We start from the raw sequence: 23,053 nt of genomic DNA on the forward strand, positions 1-23,053 counted from the left end.
TTGCTATTTGCAGTGCCTTGGTTTTGTTGTTAAATAATGTTTAAAATTTAGCTTAGCTTGAATCCTCCTCATGTCCTTGTGGGGGCCTACCCTAACTTGGGTCTCCAGCTTGTCACAGAGATACACCCACTCGCAGTTTCTCTTTTCTCTTCAGGCCTTCTGTCCCTTCTCTCTCTCTCTCTCTCCTTCTCTCTCTCTCTCTCCCCAAGTGTGATCTCTATCTTCTTAACTCTCTATACCCCTTCTCTTTCCTTGTTCCCTTTTTTTTTCAACTACTACTTATGTCTATTCTGTCTTCTTTTCCAAGTAATATTCATGCACCCTCTCTTGGTTTCCCCTTGTTATTTATCTTCTTTGGGTCTGTGTCTCATCTGTGTCTAATGGCTAATTTATACTTATAAGTGAGTACATACCGTCTGTGTATGACTGAAGCATCAACTAAGGACCCTTACGAAGATGTAGCGGATGGCCAGCTTAGGCTTCATTTGTGTCTGCTAGTAAGGGAAGTGGGGACTGCCTCTGACATGGATTCATCTGCTACTTTTTCATCACTTCCCCCAGGAGGGACTGCCTTGCCAGGCCACAGGGGAAAGGGACAGGCTTAGCCCCATTGCAACTTGATGAGCTGGGATGAATGGGAAAGGAAGTTCGACTTTTCTGTGGAATAGGTGAGGGGGCAGAGGGAAGGAAGTGGAAGGAATGGTGGGACAGAGGGGAGGAGGGATGGGGCAACAAGTAGGATGTTGTAAAGTGAATAAAAATTAATAAACTTTTAAAAAAGTAAAAAAGAAAGGAAAGAAAGAAATGAATATAACACTCTTACTCAAAATTAAATATTACCCAATATTAGAATTTAATAAACCAATGTAATTGTTCATATTGTTTTACTAAGAAATCCATTTTATTGAATAGACTCATTAGTAGATGGACAGGAACTTATAAATGAATGAATTTTGCTATATATAATTTTACATCAAAATCATTTGTGTGTTTTCATTAGTAAGCACACTGCTCACTAATATTGAGTTGTGGTTAATTTGAGCATGGACGGAAATAAAAAGTAACTTACCATCAGCAGAAGCAAAACATTATTAGCTTTCCTTCTTACTAAATAAATAAATGAATAAATAAATAATAAATAAAATTCTAAATAAATAATCTAAGTGAAATACTTGTAAATTTTGTTATCATATTACCCCCTATCACAAGATAATACTTTGGAAATAAGGCTTTCAGCATTAAAAAATAAGTAAAACAAATTAAGCTTAGCTTTAAACAGAGTGTATGTAGACCAATTTTTTGAATAGTATCATTCACAATTATCAGTCATTTACACTTATAATTTTTATGGATAATTTATCATTTAAAATTTCTTATGAAGGCACAGACTGGCATATATTTTTATTTTCTATTTGTATAATGCAATTTGGTAATATTTTTTATGGTATCTTAATTTTAGTTTGTAAAAAGACATTTCTTTCCTTCAATTTGAGTTAGTTTAATCAAAAGTATATAGTATAAATTGTCACTCACTGTCCACTGAAAGGAAGACCATCACTCAACCATTCCCAGTTACTGCTTTCTTTTCTCTATGGGCAAGCTTATAAACAAAATTAAGTATAAAAATGGATACAGTAAAATTGTCAGTATTATATTACAGAACATACACACATGGTGATTTTCTTATGCCAAGACTTTATATAGGTCATATATTAGTGCTACAGAAGAAGGAAAAATTATTTTATTTTAATCACAGGTCATTCACTAGTATCCCAGACATAGCCGCCTCCTTCTTTCCCTCCCAATTCCACCCTCCCTCCCTCATCTCTGCCCTGCACTCTTCAAAGTCCACTGATAGGGGAGGTCCTCCTCCCCTTCCATCTGACCCTAGCCTATCAGGTATCTTCAGGACTGGCTGCAATGTCCTTATCTGTGGCCTAGCAAGGCTGCTCCTCCCTTGGGGGGAGGGAAGGGAAGATCAATGAGCCAGTCACTGAGTTCATGTCATAAATAATCCTTGTTCCCCATACTAGGGAATCCACATGGATACTGAGCTACCATGGGCTACATCAGAGCAGGTGTTTTAGGTCATATCCATGTATGGTCCTTTGTTGGAGAAACAGTCTCATAGAAGACTGCTGTGCTCTGATATATTTGGTCCTTGTGGAGCTCCTGTCCCTCTAGGTCATACTAACTTCTTCTTCTTTCATATGATTCCCTGCACTCTGCTGAAGGTTTGGTTATTAGTCTCACCATCTGCTTTGATACATTTCTAGGAAAAGTCTTTCAGGGGCCCTCTGTGGCAGGCTCCTGTCCTGTTACTTGTTGTGTCCTACTTCCAATGTCCATCCCAGTTGTCTTTCACAGACTGCTCTGCACCCATCAGCACAGATGCACCCAACACGCAATAATAATATTGTTTTAAATCAATTGTTAGGTTAGTTCCTCGTCCACTAATACGATAGATTATGGAGAGATGGAGAAACATGATGGTTTAGGTAACCAGGTGGTCAGCCCCAGTCCGTGGTGAGTTGGAGAGAACCATTCCTCTGGTGACTTGGTGCAGCTCTGGGAAAAATTGACCTGCTTGTTTACACAGCTTCTCTTCCTTCACCGGGTTCCAATTTGAAGCAAATGAGATCCTGGAAGAGTTACACTCTTGCACACTGTAGGATGAGCGGGAAGCTGTTGGAGTACTTGAATTCTGATCCCAGGCTTGTGAAGGTTGATCATCTTACCCAGGGACCTCCTTCTTGTTTAACTTCTTTAGGTGTACAGATTTCAGTTTGTTTATCCTATCTTATAGGTCTAGTACCCACATATAAGTGAGTATATACCGTGTGTCTTTCTGCTCCTGGGATATCTCACTCAGAATGATCTTTTCTAGATCCCACCATTTGCCTGCAAATTTCATGGTTTTCTTATTTTTAATTGCTGAGTAGTATTCCGTTGTGTAAAAATACCACGATTTCTGTATCCACCTCCGTTGATGGACATCTGGGTCCTGGCTGTTACAAATAAACCTGATACAAACATTGTTGAGTAAATGTCCTTGTTGTGTACTTGAGCATCTTTTGGATATATGCCTAAGAGTGCTATAGCTGGATCTTGAGGAAGCAGTCTTTCTGATTGAGAAAGTGCCAGATTGATTTCCAAAGTGGTTGTACAAGTTTACATTCCCACCAGCAATGGAGGAGGGTTCCCCTTTCTCCACAACCTCTCAAGCATGTGTTGTCACTTGAGTTTTGATCTTAACCATTCTGATGGGTTTAAAGTGAAATCTCAGGGTCATTTTGATTTGCATCTCTCTGATGGCTAAGGATGTTTAGCATAAGAATGAAAATTTTAATATTTTTGTACAACATATCAATGAATATACCTGTTCTAGTTCATATACTACCGTTCTAATTTGATTAGAATTCTGCTTAAAGGCTTGCTTTTTAATTAGATGCAGTGTATTTACTTAAAGTGACATGCATACGATTATAATCTGATGTATCTATAAGATCAGAAAAAGTGAATTTCATTTAAATTTCAGATATCCTGAACCTTCATTCACCAGCATCTTTTTACTATTTTCTACACAGAATGTCAGTGTCCTGGGTTGTAACAGTGTTATACTGGCCCTAGTTATGTCTTTTATACTTAACTATATAGTTATTCCCCAAAGAAAGGAATCATCTCCAACTGTGCAACTCAGGTGTGTGACCTACAGCTGCCGGGAGACATGAACAATGGGTTTTTGGTTTTGTTTTCTTCTCATTGAATGAAAAGGTACGCTTTTCTAACCCATGCTTCCTAGAGGAGGTTGAGAAAGGTTCATACACTCAGAGCCAAGCTGAGCTGCCCATGTGTTCTTATGGGACAGCATCTTAATGAACCAGAAGTCCTCTGCTCCACAAAGTCCAACTCAGCTAAGATCAGTGTGAGACCAGAAGAGATGGCCCACAGGGATTCATTCAAGACTGCAGGGTCAATAACAAGAGGCTAGGCTTTAAAGCTACAGAATTTTCTGCACTTTTTAATCCTAATATTTCCTTATCTTTGAACACTAGCTGACATGGTTGACATTTTTGTACTTTCCAAGTCTCTGGTAGTTTAATACTCTCCTTATATTTTGATTGCATCCACACTTGCAAATGTGTGCATGTACTCATCCACACACACACATACACACCATACACAAATGTATATCTATTTTCTTTTATGATTCCTTTTCTATAATATTATTGCTATCTCTCTGTTTTTACTAATTCATCTCACTCATGAAGACTCTTCTAGTCTCATCATTTCAGTAGTTGTGTCCATTAAAAACAATATAGCAAGGAAATATGCCCAGGACTAATATAACAATAAATGTTAAGTAAACAGAATCATCATAAAATATAGAGATGGTTAGGTTCTACAACAAAAACCTTTGACCTAAAATTTTTAGTACATTCTAAATTCTTGTTAGTCCCATATTTTAATTATAGTAGGATTAAAATAAATTGTAAAGCATAAACATGGTAAACTAATGTATTTGTAAACACAAAAATATAGTCATAATTTTTCCAATATGAAATTGAGAACAGCCAAAATGGAAATTCCTAAGTATCTTCAATTTGACAGTAATGAAATTTTCTTTTATCTCATACACACAGTAATACAGTGGATGAAAGCCTAAATGTGAAAAGTAAAGGTAGTTCATTTTTAAAGGACTATTATGAATATAACCATGAGAGGTGGTACACATTTGTGTTATTTATTTTAGAGTTATATATTTCCTTACATGCTGTATAACAGATTACATAAATTGTTTTCATACTGCTACAAAAAGCAGACAACATAAAATAGAAAAAAAAGTAAATGAAATAGAGCCACAATTAATGAAATGTCAAAATATTTTAAAAGAAAGGTGAACTCTACTGATTTCAAAAATTACATCTGCCAGGTGACACTTTGAGTCATTTACACTAGTCATGCATCTAGCTCTCATAATTTTGTGTGGTAAGGTTAAAAAAGAATGTTCACAGTGAAATTGTGACAATGGTAAACTGTAAATAGAGGAAACATTTAAGGACATGGAAAGATGTCTAGGTTGTGACATAATATTCCAAAATAGTGCTTTATGACCGTAAAAATGAAACCAAGTTTTATGTAGATTATAAGTCAATACTGTCAACTATACAGCTAAGAATGGAATTTATATACATTTTTAAATTGCCAGTCCTCTTACTTGTTTTCTCCTACATATGATGTTCATCCCATTTGTCTTTCTAAGTGAGGGTTGATCATCTTACCCAGGGTCCTCTTTCTTGTTTATCTTCTTTAGGTGTACAGATTTCAGTATGTTTGTCCTATCTTATAGGTCTAGTACCCACTTATAAGTGAGTATATACCTTGTGTGTCTTTCTTCTTCTGGATATTTTCTAGATCCACCCATTTATCTGCAAGTTTCATGATTTCCTTGTTTTTAATTGCTGAGTAGTATTCCATTGTCTAAAAGTACACAATTTTTGTATCCATTCTTCCATTGATGGATATCTGGGTTGTTTCTAGGTTCTAGCTATTATGAATAAAGCTGCTATGAACATGGTTGAGCAAATGTCCTTATTGTGTACTGGACAGGAGCCTACCACAGAGGGCCTCTGAAAGTCTCTACCTAGCAGTGCATCAAAGCAGATACTGAGACTCATAACCAAATCTTCAGCAGAGTGCAGAGAATCATATGAAAGAAAGGGGAGTTAGGATGACCTGGGGAGGACAGGAGCTCCACAAGGACCAAATATATCTGGGCACAGGGGTCTTTTGTGAGACTGTTTCTCTAACCAAGGACCGTGTATGGGTATAACCTAGAACCCCTGCTCTGATGTAGCCCATGGTAGCTCAGTACCCAAGTGGGTTTCCTAGTAAGTGGAACAGGTACTATTTCTTACATGAATTCAATGGCTGGCTCTTTGACCTTTCCCCCTACCCGAGGGAGGAACAGCCCTGCTAGGCCACAGGAGGAGGACTCAGCAGCCAAACCTGAAGATACCTGATAAGCTAAGGTCATATAAAAGGGTAGGAGGTCCTCCCCAATCAGTGGACTTGGAAAGGGATAGGGAAAAGATGAGGGAGAGAGGGTGGGGTTGAGAGAGAATGATAGAGAGGGATACAGCTGGGATACAAAGTTAATAAACTGTAACTAACATTAAAAAATAAAAAAAATAATTAAAAAATAAATAAATTGCCATAACATGTAATTTACACTCCTAAACTCATGCATGGGATTGATAAGTGCCAAATTCAAGATAAATTTTCTTCCAATACCAAGGGAACATAATTGAGAATGAGTAAGACAGGATGTAGTCTTAAGTAATCTTTATGATAAGCATCACAATGTGATTGTACTATTATTAATTAATTGATTTTGTGTGTGAGAGAGATTATAAAAAGGGGAAGAAGAGAGAGAGGGACAGAAAAAGAACTCATGTGCAATTCAGAATATAACTTGCATGATTTTTTTTTCCTTTATCATGTGGGTTATGGAAATCTAACTGGTTATCATCGGTTTTGACAGGAAGTATGCTTAACCAGCTTCATAATATTTTTATACACTTTTATGTGTCTGGAAACAAGATAATATAAAGTACATATGAATGTCCCCCTCCCATTCTGGAAAACATGTAAGATACTTGAAAGCCAAAGCGTCATACACACTGGAGTGATGGTCATTGTCTTCTGAGATTGCAGAGCTTTGAACAAGAGAAAAAGAGACCAGCTTCAGTTCCAGCTGTTCACAGAAAAATAAAGTTCTTTGCTCAGGCTGGTCCAGATTTTACTCTGTTGTGGAAATAGTAGAGAATGTTGGTTGTTAGCTTTGCTTAGAATGAAACAGCTTTGGCCTGTGGGAATAGGAGGCAAAGACACTCTTCCTGTTGGATAGATTTGATGGAAACACTTGGTATGCTATAAAGTCTTATTTTTTAATTTTTTATTATTATCATTTATTACAATTTATTCAATTTGTATCCTGTCTGTAGCCCTCTCCCTCATCCCCTCTTGATCCCACCTCCTCCTTCTCCCCCATGCCCCTCCCCTAGTCTACTGTTAGCTAAGGTCTTCTTCCCTATCTATCTGATCCTAGCCTATCAGGTCTATCAGGACTGCCTGCATTGTCTTCCTGAGTGGCCTAGCAAGGCTGCACCCTCCACGGGGAGGTGATCAGAGAACCTGTCACTGCAGGCAAATGATGGGAACTAGAAAAGGTCATCTTGAGTGAGGTAACCCAGAAACAGAAAGACACTCATGGTATATACTCACTCATAAGTGGGTCTATAATCCTTGAACTTGGTACCTGTAAATTTTTAATACTTGCTTTTTGGTTGGTTTTCAGGATATGATCACCAACCACATCAATAAGTACAAACCCCCTCAGAATCATATAAAACCTACCTTAATTTTCCAAAAGTGTAAAAAATAAATTTGAAGCTTTATGTAAAAGTTTAAAATGTCTTCAATTTCCTTTCAAAAATAAATGTGACATGTTTCAGAATTTTAGATTATACTATTGGAAATAAATACTTGCATGGATGATTATCATAACACAAACACTTATCTTTTAATCTAGCTTTTATATTTTAAATTAAATGAAATTCCCTAAATAGTGATTATGTGATCCATAAAGAGTGAAGGTAATATTGTATTATGGAATGTTCCGGTGCATATTAGGAGCGTAGCACAGGCCTACTCTTCATTTCCTGTTGCTGTTCTGGTATGTTTTTGATGCTAATCATTATCACCCAGACATTTTGGTGGAGCGGTAGGCAACTTTCAATTGATTTTCACTAGTCCAAACAGTGTATTTATTTTGTAATAAAAGGCTATAAATTTGTCTTTTAATATTTTACTTAAGTGAAGGAACTACTTTCTAAGATGTTTATTTTCAAGCATATGATGATTTGTTTTTACATTTGGAAGTGTATAATCAAATATTTCTATTTGTATGTGTATTTGCACGAACATATAAACAGTGACAAATACTGGCATTCAACAGACTGTCAGTAATAATAATGAACACCATTGTAAGCATGTATTTCATCTAAAATGTTTGTGGGTGCTTGTGTGTGTCGGAAAGAGAGAGAGAGAGAGAGAGAGAGAGAGAGAGAGAGAGAGAGAAATTAACTCAGTTCCGTTAAGCTAAAATATTGATGACTGACAACAGAGGAGTCATTAGCTGGTGTGTACAGTTGTGTTAAAGCGTGTTTCACACAATGATTACTTGAAATATGCAGAATCTAAGTGATCCGATCTGGGTAAAATTCTTGTATTGCACACAACCAACTTAATAATCATTTACTATGGTTTTGAATTCATCATTTACTAAGTCATACTTTGCTAGCATTATGGCATATCACCATTTGCTAATTAAAAAAAAAAAGAAAAGGATTCAACACATTGACTGTCGGCCGAGTATGATATCTCCAGTATATCTGACAAAACATTTAATAGCTGTTTTTTTTCTTCTATATTTACTTACATTTGCTTACTTACTTATGAAGCCAGAATGCTGCCTGCTCCACCATTATTGGAATAATCTACAATGACCCATACAGACTCATTCACACACCCCCAGGAAGCACTTCTAAATGATGTGCCACATACAGCAGTTACCTCGAAAGAGTTGTTCAACTGAGAGTGGGAAGAAAAAAATACATGTGTTTCTTTCTTTCTCAAGAATCTGTAGCCAGTTGTGTAAATGGACACATTCTACACCATTGTAAGAGGCCACATTTCTTGATAGCCGGAAGAACTAATCTCTCTGAAGTATGTTCATCTCTCAATACAGCTTCCTGTAAACTATCCAAAATACAATGTCTCTTGAATTTTTAATAGCCTTATTTTTCTAAAATATTTACTGTTTTCGAAGGCGTTGTAATTTTATGTTTTAGGAATACACGATAGATGTTTTCTTTCGACAAAAATGGAAAGATGAGCGTTTAAAATTTAAAGGTCCTATGAATATCCTCCGACTTAACAATTTGATGGCTAGCAAAATCTGGACTCCAGACACCTTCTTCCACAATGGAAAAAAGTCAGTGGCTCATAATATGACCATGCCAAACAAGCTCCTTCGAATCCAGGATGATGGAACCCTGCTGTACACCATGAGGTATGTTGGTGTGATATATTACCAATGACTCTAAGAAATCATTCATTTAAAAGCTAGGGAAGAGGACCTCCCCTATCAGTGGACTTGGAGAAGTATAAGAGATGAGGGAGGAAAGGTAAGATTGGGAGGGAATAAAGGAGGGGGCTACAGCTTGGATACAAAGTGAGTAAACTGTAATTAATGTAAAAAATAAAAATATAATAAAAAAGAAAAATCTAGGGAAGGTATGGTTAAATATTATCTCAAGTTGAATATTTTCCTAAAATTACTAAATAGCTCATGTTTTGTTTCATGAAAGTCTGGGAATGTAAATAAAAATGTACTTAAAATGAATTAAAATTTTAAGCTTAAAGATTCTCTTGGTTGTTAAAAATTGATATTTTGCTTTTCTTAAAATTACATTTTAATTAAAAAAGTTTAGTATATGACTATACATTTGTTTAGAGAAATATGTAATTTGCTTTTCTGTATCCCATCCTGTAGCCTATCCAATTTTTGGTGATTTTTAAGTGAATGTTCTAATCTGTATTATCATACGTTTTATGTATTAAGTAAATTGGTTAATCTTAAATCATGTGTTATGCTTAACCATATAAAATTCCTATTGCATGATTTAAAATAATCATAACCTCAATTTCATACAGTTTGTCCTTTTTCGAAAATATAGAAATACAGGCTGGAGGGATGGCTCAGAGGTTAAGAGCACTGGCTGCTCTTCCAGAGGTCCTGAGGTCAATTCCCAACACCCACATGGTGGCTCACAACTATCTATAATGAGATCTGGTGCCCTCTTCTGGTGTGCAGGCAGAATATTGTGTACATAATAAATAAATCTTAAAAAAAAGAAAATATAGAAATATGTGTAGTTGTTGATCCTTACAATTACATTTTAAGCATTCTCATGAATATTTTAAAATAGATTCACTTTATTACATGAGAACTAAAAAAATCTTAAACCTAGTAAGGTGACATAGAATTAAAAGTCAGTGCTTAATGAGGGATTTGAATATCAGAGTGCTGCCATTGATGCTGTATGCCTATGGGCATCATGTTCTACATATTTGATATCTTATAATGCCACATGAAAAGTTAAGTACTTGATTTTATTGATTAAAATTCCTTTCTGTTGTGCCTGGTGGTATCAGGTAATAAAAGAGTTAAGTACTGATTTCTGGAAGACCATTAACTATAATGCAATGGGAGTACTGGGTTATTCTTTTCCCTATTTTGGTATACTGCAAAACTTAGATGTTGCAGCCTTAATGGTTTTATGCTTAAACCACTTATTTGAATAGATTAAGGTGCTTTGTTTACATACTGTTAGGGACAATTACAAAGGGCTCTATTTAAATACTATTTGAAGCTTATGCCAGAGTTGGCTGACAACCACCCTTTTCTCAGCTTAATTAGAATAGATTTTCCTTCTTGTTCAGCTTACTTCCTGTTTATTTACTTTGTTTTTATGTGAAATGGAAATAATTAGAGCTGTTCTTCATAACAGGTCTTCTATGATTACTCTTTGTTATACTATACTCAGATATAAAATATGTTTTGATATTCATGAATTTATATCCATTTTTTTAGGTAAAAATTCATGTGAACAATGTATTTTTAGGAGATCTATCCATCTATCTATAGCTGGTCTATTTCTAAACACGTACTTACGTATATAAAAACAAGATATTATACAATTGCCTAACTTTAAGGAATCATTTGCTAAAGTATTCCATCCACTTTTCTGTGTAGTTAATGAGATGAGAAAAAAGATGTCCCTTTCCGTGATAGAGCTTTAAGCATCTTCAGCTATTAAATATTGATAGGGATGTTAATGGCAAACCATTTTTCAAATACATATATAATTTATCTATATTGTGTTTAAACCTCTTGAAGCCTAATGTAAAGCTTTAATTCTGTTAAAAAAAAAACAACAAAAAAAACAGTAACAAGTGATTTATCTTGACTAGCAAATCCACTTAAATCAAGAGTGGAATTTTGACTTCTAGGCTTACAGTTCAAGCTGAATGTCCAATGCACTTGGAGGATTTTCCAATGGATGCTCACTCATGCCCACTGAAATTTGGAAGCTGTAAGTATGGATGAAAGTATATTTTTTGAATAAATAAAGTCATCAGTAGGCAACGTATCTGTTGAATTGTGCAGTTCATTCTCATATTGTGGGATGTATCATAAACTGACTAATAGTATGCAGAAGTGAAAGCTATGATGATTACCCTTGAGGAGCTAATTGGAATGTCCTTTTGTTCATTCAAGTATTTTAATTTTTTTTTATTTTTTCAGTTTAAATCACCATTTCTTTTCATTATTAATAAAGAATTCTCCATTTTAGTTTGTGAATAAAACTAAATCAAGGCTGTTGTAGAGTCAGTACTATAATTTATCCATATTTTCCTCATGCTAGCATGTTGAAAATGTAAAATAAATTATTTTTCATCTTAGAGTGAATTATATATGAACAATTCTACTACTTGTTTCTTATTGGCCTGCTACAGAGGTCAGAAAAAGAGCTGAATCCTGTGCAGTGGTCTATCTTCCACTGGCCTGATGGAAGAAATTCTTTATTTTCCTTAGAATACATATAATGAAGATGACAACATTTGATTGTTACATGATAGTATATTCTTTGTACATAGATTGTTTCTGAAAGTTTCTGTGCCTCTGGCCATTCTCTAGGTCACTGGGTTGTATCCACAATGCCAAGCATAAGCATTCACAGTATTGAAGAATGAAAGAGGCAAAGTCAGGTCATCTTTCTGGACCCACAGAACACTCCAGGCACGTTCAGGACTAATTCACCAGTGCAGTTAGGCAGCCTCCTTCTGTCTGGACATGCCTTCTTCCCTGACCTTTTTCAAAGCAGTGCTCTTTCTGACATACCATTTTTGTGCATTCTGACCAGCTGCAGGCTTTCCTTTTTCTGGATAAATAGAAGTTCCCATGTCTAACCTGATTAAATGTACGACTGAAGGAGAACGAATGTATCTTCTCATAAACTACAAACTCAGTGAAAATTAATGGTCAATTCCTCTATTGACCATGGCACATTCCTCTATTGTTTTTCTTCTTTTCTTTTTTTTTAAATTAATTTATTTTTTTATTACTTTCATTTTTTTATATTAAAACATCTAAACATCTAATTTTATTTAATAAATTATTTTGCATTGGCAGGTAGCATACATAGCATATAGTACTATATGTTTTTTCCTTTTTTATTTATTTTTTTAATTTTATTTTTTTCTTATCAGTTACATTTTATTAACTCTGTATCTCAGGCGTATCCCACTCCCTCATTCCCTCCCAATCCCACCCTCCCTTCCTCATCTCTACCGTGCCCCTTTCCAAGTCCACTGATGGGGGGGACCTCCTCCCCATTCCTCTGATCCTGTTTTATCAGGTATCTTCAGGACTGGCTGCAAAGCCCTCCTCTGTGGCCTAACAGGACTGCTCCTCCCTTGGGGGGTGGGGAGGCCAAAGAGCCTGCCATTGAGTTCCTGCTAGAAATAGTCCTTGTTCCCCTCACTATGGGAAACCAATTGGTTACTGAGCTACCACAGGCTACATCTGAGCAGAGGTTCTTGGTTATATCCATACATGGTCCTTGGTTGAATGTCAGTCTCAGAAAAGACCCTGTGCCCAGATATATTTGGTCCTTGTGGAGCTCCTATCCTTTCCCCATCATACTAACTCCCCTTCTTTCATATGATTCCCTGTACTCTGCCAAAGGTTTGGTCATGAGTCTTTGTATCTGCTTTGAAAACACTGCTAGTTAGAGTCTTTCAGATTCGCTCAGTAGACTCCTGTCATACGTTCAATGCACATCCCATCTGTTTTTCTAAACGAGGATTGATCATCTTACCCCATGTCCGCTCTCTTGATTATCTTTTTAGGTGTATAGATTTCATTATGTTTATCATATCTTATAGGTCTATATAAGTGAGTATATACAGTGTTTTTCTTTCTCCTTCTGGGATATTTCACTCAGAATGATCTTTTCTAGATCCCACCATTTGCCTGCAAATTTCATGATTTCCTTCTTTTTGATTGCTGAGTAGTATTCCATTGTGTAAAAATACCATAATTTCTGTATCCACTCCTCCGTTGATGGACATCTGGGTTGTTTCCAGGTTCTGGCTGTTACAAATAAAGCTGCTACAAACATGGTTGAGCAAATGTCCTTGTTGTGTACTTGAGCAAATTTACTTGAGCATATAGTACTATATGTTTTTTTTTCCTTTCTTATTTTTATTAATTACACTTTATCACTTTGTATCCCCCCATAAGTCCCTCCCTCCTCCCCTTGGGATCCCATCCTTCCACCCCCTTCTTCACGCATGCCCCTCCCCAAGTCCACTGATAGGGGAGGTCTTCCTCTTCTTCTTTCTGATCATAGTCTATCAGATCTCATCAGGAGTGGCTGCATTGTCATCTTCTGTGACCTGGTAAGGCTGCTTCCCCCTCAGAGGGAGGTGATAAAAGAGCAAGCCAATCAGATTATGTCAGAGGCAGTCCCTCTTCCCATTACTATGGAACCCAGTTGGACACTAAACTGCCATGGGCTACTTCTGTGCAGGGCTTCTAGGTTATCTCCAAGCCTGGTACTTGGTTGGAGTATGAGTCTCTGGGAAGACCCATGTTCAAATTTTCTGGTTCTGTTGCTCTCCTTGTGGAGTTCCTGTCCTCTCCAGATGTTACTATTTCCCACTTCTTACATAAGATTCCATGCACTCTGCTCAACAGTTGGCCATAAGTCTCAGTATCTGCTTTGATAGTCTGCAGGGTAGAGCCTTTCAGAGGCCCTCTGTGGCAGGTTCCTAGGTTGTTTCCTGTTTTCTTCTTCTGATTTCCTTCCTCCTTGTCTTTCAAGATGGGGACTGAGCATTTTAGTCAGGGTCCTCTCTCTTGATTAGTTTCTTTAGATGTACATATTTTAGTAGGTTTATCCTATATTGCATGTCTATATGAGTGTGTATATACCATGTGTGTCTTTCTGCTTCTAGGACAGCTCACTCAGGATGATCCTTTCAATTTATTCATTTTGTATCCCAGATGTAGCCCCCTACCTCATCCCCTCTCAATTCCACCCTTCCTCCCTCTTCTTCTTCCTGCTTTGTGGAGAGGTTAAGGCTTGTATGCTTTGTGGTACCCTTGTAGAAAGAGGGAATCTCAGTTTTCTTTGAGAACCTTCTCTGGGCTTAACCACAAGGCTTTCTTTGTTGTCATGAGAACCATCATTTCAAAACTGGCATTTCTTCCAATATTATTTAAGATAGTCAATCATGTTATACAACGTAAACACAGTGTTGAGAAAACCAGAACAGATGCAGCAGAGAAACTCATTTGCATTGCATAAGTGACATTAAAGAGAAACTTGAAAAGCTTTGGCACCAAAAAGAATTTATGCAAGATGCCATAATGATATGAGAAGGACAAGTGTTTCCAGTAGATGAGTTATTGTTACTATGACATCAGATGTCAGTGGCCAGATGCCTCAATACTGAAAGTGAAATGAATTTGCTTAGAAGTGTTTGATCTCAAATTAGAAGCTTCAGAGAGCGCAGCTACAAAGTAATGGGATATCGGATGCCTGAGATTATTACGGTTTGTTCTGTGCAGAATGCATGTGGTCAATATGCAAAGTTTCTGTTCCCTATATTTTTCAATGTAGTTATTAATTTTATTTTGCTTTCTTCGCATCCATGTTCTGACACATTGCACAAGCAGTTTACGCATTCCGGTATTTATCTCTGTGTATAGCAGGTGCTTGCGGCATCTGTGCTAGCAGTATGGAGAGCACTGTGAAGCGAGAGAACAACCTTAACATACTGGCACAAAAAGTTTTGGCAGAAGCAACCATGGCATTATCTTGTAGTTATTTCTTGCTCTCTTTGAGAAGTACCAGCTCCATAAGAGAACTGAATTTCTGGAACTTTATCATTCTCCTTAAATAAAAGAAGCATCTTTTCTGTATTTCTGAAATTTAAAATTCATTCTTGTTTTACTCATATAATCTTAAACCTTTATGTTTTTAATGTTTCATTGATTTGAAATTTCCTGAAAATAAGTATAGTGTTACTCTGTACATTAGCTTCAAGAAAAAAAAAAGCCACCTTGAAAGCTTATATTTTTAGGACAAATGTTAATAGCTTAAGATGATTTGGAAATACATTAATTGACTACCAACTATTAAGTAAGTGATTATAAACATGTATAATGCAGACTAGCACTCAAACATAGGTTATTTGAATAAATTAAAATCCCTGTACGAAATCCTTCTTTCAATGTGGCATTTATTTTTTTAATTTTTATTTATTATTTATCACAATTAGTCACTTTGTATCCCAGCTATAGAACCCTCCCCTAGTCCATTGGTAGGGGAGGAAGACCTCCCTTCTATCTGACCCTGGCCTATCAGGTCTCTTCAGGACTGGCTGCATTATCTTTTCTGTGGCCAGGCAAAGCTGCACCCCCTGTCCCAAGGGTGGAGATGAACAACCTGCCACTGAGTTCATGCAGAAAAAGCCCCTGCTCCCTTTACTACGGAACCCACTTGGAGACTGAGTCTATGGGCTGCATCTGAGCAGAGGTTTTAGGTCATCTCCGTGTATGGTTGGAGTATCAGTCTCTGTAGGGCCCGAAGGGTCCATCTTTTGTTTTTTTTGTTGTTGTTGTTTGTTTGATTTTTTGTTTTTGTTTTTGGCTCTCTTGGTCCCCTTGTGGAGCTACTGTCCTCTCCAGGTCTTTCTATCTCCCAGTTCTTTCATAAAATTCCATGCCCTCTGCCCAAAGTTTGGCTATGAGTCTCAGCCTCTGCTTAGATACCTCGATCAGAGTCTTTCAGAGGCTCTCTGTAGTAGGCTCCTGTCTTGTTCTCTATCTTCTCCCACTTCTGATGTCTATCTTGTTTGCCCTTCTGAAAGAAGATTAAACCTCTTCCCTAGAGTCCTTCTTGTTTAGCTTCTTTAGGACTATAGATTTTAGTATGTTTATTCTATATGTCTAATATCCACTTACAAGTGAGTATATACTGTGAGTGTCTTTTTGCTTCTGGGCTGCTTCACTCAGGAAGATCTTTTCTAGTTCCATCCATTTGCCTGCAAATGTCATGTTTTCCTTCTTTTTAATAACTGAGTAGTATTCCATTGTATTTATAAAGCAATTTTTAAACCAAGGTTTTTCTTCTTTTGAAAATAACTTCCTTTCAAAATTTGAAATTGTGGGTGTGTGTAGGGAGAGATAGATTCACATGACTGCAGGAGCTTACAGAAGCCTAAGAGAGCATCAGATCATCTGGAGATGGGGTCTCAGGAATTTGTGAGCCCACCCAGCATGGGTGCTTAGAACTAAACACTGTTTCTCTGCAGGGGTGATACCTGCTCTTAACTGCTAAGCTATGTCTCCATCCTCTTTCCTTCATTTATACTTTATTGATAAGCATCATGATGGCCTCCTGGCTGACCTGATGGTCTGAGCACAAGGGAATGCTTCTGAGCTGCACTACATTACATTCCATTTCTTGTCCTTTCACTACACTAAACATATACAAAACCAGATCATATAGATTATTAGTTAACAAATTCAGTAAATGCTTTTTTGATATTCATATAGAGAAAATGTGTTCAATACATTTTCTATAATGTGTTCATGGACTAATGTCAGATATGCAGATGAAATTTAATTTACATAGTTAGCTTAATTATTACCTTAGCAGGAGCAAATTGAGAACACTTACAGAAATAAATCAGATAGTCTTTGCCCACATGCATCTCATAATTTTTAAAAGAATATCATCAGTTTTCTAGACTTTAAAATCTGTTAGTGATATCTAGTGGTAATATGAAGATTCAAACAATGTTTTTTTGGTTTTTTAAATTGTGCAGTATTGGAAATGCTTTTGTAGGAAGAAGCAGCATGTTTACTCTTGAGGGAAACAAAGCAATCCACTTGATCTACGAATGAAGGCTTAGTTACCTACATTGCTAACTTATTATTTAATGTTTGCGGTGGCATCACAAGTAATTATTTAATTGAATTCACCTAAATGGCAACTTAGACTTTAAAAAACTAGAGTTTACATGTTCAAATATATTTATCTATTAAAGTATTGTAGAAACATCTATAAATATGTCTGTAGAGCTACAACTATTTTTAGAATCCTATTTCAAATATTGTTTTATATAACATAATTTATTTGAAGATGCATAAATCCATATATAAGTATAAGGAGTATATAACTGATATTAACATTGGTAGCAATATTCAGAAATCCATATAACATTGAATGTCATTTAAAGATCATACAGCTAATGAAAAAAACATACATATTAACATCTCCTGTGTTGCACCTGATACTTGAATGGAAATCAATTTAGGTTGCACACCTTAGTTCGAGTTTAGTGGGAGGACCCTGTTGGTTCCCTGGTATTATGTGCAAATATCTTTACAGAACAAAGAAAGAAAATACAGAAGGCAAAGATAATGCTAGAAAAAAAAAAAAAAACTGGTCCTGTTTTCCTCCCTAGATGAGACTGCCACATCATATTGTTTTTGTCTCCCAAGCAGCCATATAAAATACAAAAGTACAACTAAGTTCTCCAAAGGTTGGCACTAGAGCAGAATTGTCCACACCTTTACATGCTGTTGTGAGGAGACTCACTGCGCTGGGACTAGGGGAGGGGAGGGTTTAGCTGGTCCAAAATAGGACTCACAAGGCAAAGGAAGTAGCAGCACAGAGAGCTGCTAATGCCAGATGTGCAGCCTCTGTTCAACTCCAGAAGCAGCTTATTCTGATAAGTTCTTTATATTTGGTCAAATACAATGATGTTATGTTTCCTCTTTCTGTTAATCCGTAACTGGAATGCTACACAAGTACATTGTTGATCATTAGTTAGCTTATAAGTGGAGATGTTCGAAAATGCATTTATAATGTCATGATACTATATAATATTCTAATTTATTTTTAATGTCTGCAATTATTTCTTATTGTCCTACTTAAATGCCTTCATTCAACATTACTTAAGTTATCATTTCCTAACTAAATAAGTTTAATGTTTAGAAAACCAAATACTTTTAGATTATAATTTTGATTTCACGGAAGGTCACAATTTCAAAATAAACTGCGTGACTACCTTTGTTTCTTCTTTTTTTAATTTTAATTTTATTTTATTTTAATTGTACTTTATTTACTTTGTATCCCCCCTCTAGTTCCCTCCCTCCTCCCTTCCCAATCCCTCCCTTCCTCCCCCTTCTCCACGCATGCCCCTCCCCACGTTCACTGATAAGGGAGGGTTTCTTTTTCTTTCTTCTGATCCTAGTCTGTTAGGTCTCATCAAGAGCTGGTGCATTGTCTTCCTCTGTGGCCTGGTAAGGCTGCTCCCCAATCAGGGGGAGGTGATCAAAGAGCAAGCCAATCAGTTCATGTCAGAAACAGTCCCTGTTCCCATTACTATGGAACCCACTTGGACACTGAACTCACAATGTCTTTGTCTGCTTGGGAAACAGTGACATTTACTGGCTCTAAAGAGAAATTTACTCGTCTCCTTTCAAAGTGGTAGCAATGAAAATATTTTCATGTTCATGATTCGCTCTCCTGTACCTCTCCATCCATATAATTTTAAAGTTATAGATTCAAAGGCATATTTCCCTCTAAATCTGTGAGCATTAAAAATGTTGATTTGTGAGACAATAGCTACTGTATGGAATCTAAACTTGTAAATGGACCATGTGGTTAGTGTTTTTCATTCAATGTTTCCAAAATGTGTTCCTTGTCCCTGACAGATGCTTACACAACCTCGGAAGTCACTTATATTTGGACTTATAATGCTTCTGACTCAGTTCAGGTTGCTCCTGATGGCTCTAGATTAAACCAATATGATTTGCTGGGCCAGTCAATTGGGAAGGAGACAATTAAATCCAGCACAGGTTAGTAACATTTTTAAAATACATCTAATGCCCAATCCCCCAAAAATATACTAGGATAAAATCATTAAAAATGTGTCAGATGATTAAAAACATTTTATCTTTGGACTCGTTAGACTAATGACACCAGTTTCTTGGGAGCTTTTGAAACATTCAAAAATCTTAAACCAGTCTTTTACTGAAGCGGGGTCTATATTTTAACAAGGTTCCAGGGAGATTCATATATGTGTGCTTGGTTTTAAACACCATGTCTTAAAACAAACATACTACTCACTCAACAATATTTGTCTTTTCAGATCAGTCTACTTTCATATTTATCTTCAAAGCAGGAACAACAATTTCTCTGGTTTTCTCATTTTTTTCTCCTATTGTGGATAATTTATGATTATTCAACTCTTGATTCTGGGTAATTGCCACTGTCCTGCACGGAGAGCTCCTATCTGAGGCTCTCCTCAGTAAAGAAAAAGGCAGCTGTGTGGACCAATTATCTTACATCTGGCAATCATTAAAATCGTGGGAGGGAGAGAGAGAACAAAAAAAAAGAAAAAAAAAACAGAAGGTAGGTGTGAGAATTAGACAAAACTGACTGAAGCAAATTACAGCAGGCATAAAGCAGAGAAAAAGTCAGAAATGGTGACAGAGTTTAATGTGAAAAACCTGGGCTGAAAGAGCAGTGTCAGCAACGAGACCCAGAACAGGTACTTTGGAGATCCAGAAAAGTTTGTGTCAGATCAATCACTGTAGCAGCATGAGGGACTTAAGCCTAGAAGATCATCCACTAGCAGAGTCTTTAAACTCATGCTGAGGAGTGGGCATGACCTAAACAGAAAAATGAACACCATGTCATGGGGCAAAGCAGCGCAATGTTGTTGACAGTGGGTAATTCTTTTTTTAAATACTCATTCTAATGAAGCATTTCAAGTGTTCATGAAATGTGTGTGATCATTTCTTCTTCTTCTTCTTCTTCTTTTTTTTTTTTTTTATCATGGACTATTCTTCTAATCCCTTCCATTTCCAAATTGTTCTGACTATTGACAATTACAGTTCCTTAAGCTTCTTAAATTCTCCTTCCAGGTGAATATACTGTAATGACAGCTCATTTCCACTTGAAAAGAAAAATTGGGTATTTTGTGATTCAGACCTATCTGCCTTGCATCATGACTGTCATTCTCTCTCAAGTGTCATTCTGGCTTAACAGAGAATCTGTGCCTGCAAGAACAGTGTTCGGTGAGTGAACGCCTGGAGAACAGCACATTTTGTCTCGAAGGGTTCTTCCCAAAGTTTCTCTCTTTTGATTCTCGTCACTTCAATGCCTTGTGATATATACTGCAGGAAATGTTGGTTGTGATTTATAGATGAGAAGACAGAGGCCCAGACCTATAAACTGTAATTAGTACCACACTCTTAATAAAGGCATGAGTTACACAAATATGCTGAAATTACATTTAGTTGGGTTTTTTTTAGCTTTTTAAAAATATTATTTTCTCTTTATTCATCCAGCGTTTTATCATTCATCTCTATGCTAACAGAAAAGGTGTTTTCCTTGTTTTTTTTTTTGTTTTTTTAGATTTTAATTTAGGGTGGAAGAATATTATATTTAAAGGTCTCCTATATTAATTTCTCTTTCTTCCCCTTCTTAATGAAAAAAAAAAGTGATATTAGTTCTTCCAGTCACAAGAAAAGGAAAATATTGAGCAAGAATTTCTTTACTTTCATTGGGGCATTTGATTTTCTTAATTAAACGAAGGTGAAGGAGTTTTCAAATTTAAAGCGGAGAATATCAGGTTTTAAGGCTGTATTTACTTTGGTTTTACTCTAAAGTGAAAAGAATGTAACCTATTAATTTTAGATGGAGACGGAGAAAGTTATCCATTTACACAGTGTATTTGGTACAGCCGCCTCCTCTCCTTCGCAGCAATGCTCTACTGCGTAACTGAGACAGGCTTCCATCTCTTCAGGGCTAAGATTGCAAGTGCACACCACCAGACCCACTTAAAATTTAACATTTTAAAACAGTGCAGAAGAATTTGATGATTTTTTTTCCTAGCGTAGAAAAGGCTGAGCCCATGTTATATCCAATTGTCTCTGTGTCTTTGTGTGTGTGTGGCACTCTCATTCATTTATGAAAGTGTTGCTGAGAGGAACTGGGAAAGCAAAACACACAAAATATATCCCGCACCCAGGCGGTTTGGTTAGTGGCTGGAAACAGAATAACCAAAGGATAATCCAGTATGGGATGAAGGGTTTATTGCAGTGCAACATTCACACTGGTATAGAAACCTGAAACACTATTCTCTTAACTCGAAGTCAGTGAATACTATGGTGACTTTATATTTAAGATATGTCAGTGGACTTGGGGAGGGGCATGCATGTAGAAAGGGGGGGGGAAGGGGGGAGGAGGGGGGGAGGGGCTTATGGGGGGATACAAAATGAATAAAGTCTAATAAATAAAAAAAGACAGAGTTTGCATAAGAAATCTGATCCCCCCCCCCAAAAAAAAAGATATGTCTTAGAATGAGTAGGAATGTCTTGAGAAGATGGGCTGAGCAAAATAGTCACCAAGGAGAATGGAGTGTCAGTAATGTTAAGGAATGAATAGACACATTGTGTTTGGTGATGGACAGTGGAGATCCAGATAGAGATATAGTGCAAGGCCTTAATGAGAATGGGACTGCAGCTCATCTTAGTAGAACTAATCTCCAGTTACAGAACAGGCGATTTGTTATGGTGTTCTGATGTCATGATATTGGTAAAACCCTCAGGAAAAACATGCTTGCTATTTACTACATGCTATATATTTTATTTTGATAACTATTTTGTTGCATATTAATGACCCATATAAAACTATATTTAATATATCCCAATGAGTATGGATATTAGGGAATACACATGAAATGTTATGGCCATTATCTTCTTCCTTTTATCTCCTTTCTCATTTTTATAAATGTTGGAAGCACTTAACATGAGTTTCATTCGCTTGGCAGAAATTATTCATATCATACAACATTGTTAGTTATTAACATGATGTTGTGTGGCAGATTTCTAAAATGTATTTATATGTTTTAAAGTTATAATTTTTAGGCTGATGTGATCCTATTTGTAATTTAGAAAAAAATTGTCACTGTTGTAGAAGCTTAAATATAAGAAATAACCAGGTATGAACAAAGTTAGAGACATATTTAAATAGCCCAATAGAGTAAAATGATATTGTTAATAAAGAATATTTAGGGAAATAAGAAAATATTAAATATTATTAGGAAAAGGTCAGGGAGTCTGGATAGATATGCATCATAACTGTAGAGAAAGAATAATTTAATAGAAGATTTAAGATAATTTTTCTTTGTTTATTTTAGTGAATGATGTAATTAACAAAAGAAAAATTAACAGAATAGAAAATTTAGGGAAATGAATGTATTTCAGGTTCTGTTGATTTTGATTTTGAGGTTACTTATAATATCAGTTTTCAGTTCAGTGAACATAGTATATAGAACATAAATCAATGGCAAACATGGGAATCACTGGCTAATAGGCAATGGAATTCATGGATTTCCATAGGATTTACATAGGGTACAAATTAGCTGGGAGAATATAGGGCCAGGGGAAAGAATCCTTACTAAATTTGAATTGTGAGATTTAGAAACGTTTATAAACTGAATAGTATGTTCGGAGAATTAGGAAGAAAATAAAATTTCAACCTCACATAAACAGGAACATATTAACAGCTAAATATATATTCTTCCCCTGAGATATAGTCTCAGCTGTCATAATAAAAAGTTTTTCATTTTATGGGACTGTTCTAGAAAGAACTAAGCAGGTGCAAAATGCACTAAGAAAGGAATGGAAGACCATTTTGTGTCGGGCAACTATTCTTAGGCATGGGCTCTTTACAGGAATGTGGTTGGTATGGTAGCTTTTGCCTTACTGATTTATTTCCTTCCTTCCTTCCTTCCTTCCTTCCTTCCTTCCTTCCTTCCTTCCTTCCTT

At 36.3% G+C, this 23,053-nt stretch overlaps 1 protein-coding gene across 2 annotated transcripts in view; it reads left to right on the top strand.

The window, feature by feature from the left end:
- Gabra2 (gamma-aminobutyric acid type A receptor subunit alpha2) overlaps nt 1-23,053 on the top strand; it is a 146,391-nt gene that overhangs the window by 75,967 nt on the left and 47,371 nt on the right. For both annotated transcript variants that reach the window (XM_055629379.1, XM_055629380.1), the window contains 4 exons: nt 8,916-9,136; nt 11,140-11,222; nt 18,929-19,072; nt 20,144-20,296. In XM_055629379.1, coding sequence (XP_055485354.1) covers nt 8,916-9,136; nt 11,140-11,222; nt 18,929-19,072; nt 20,144-20,296 — 601 coding nt within the window. The remainder of the gene's footprint in view (nt 1-8,915; nt 9,137-11,139; nt 11,223-18,928; nt 19,073-20,143; nt 20,297-23,053) is intronic.

The sequence above is a fragment of the Psammomys obesus genome, unplaced genomic scaffold (assembly GCF_907164565.1).
Source record: "Psammomys obesus unplaced genomic scaffold, mPsaObe1.curated_primary_1811, whole genome shotgun sequence".
NCBI lineage: Eukaryota > Metazoa > Chordata > Mammalia > Rodentia > Muridae > Psammomys > Psammomys obesus.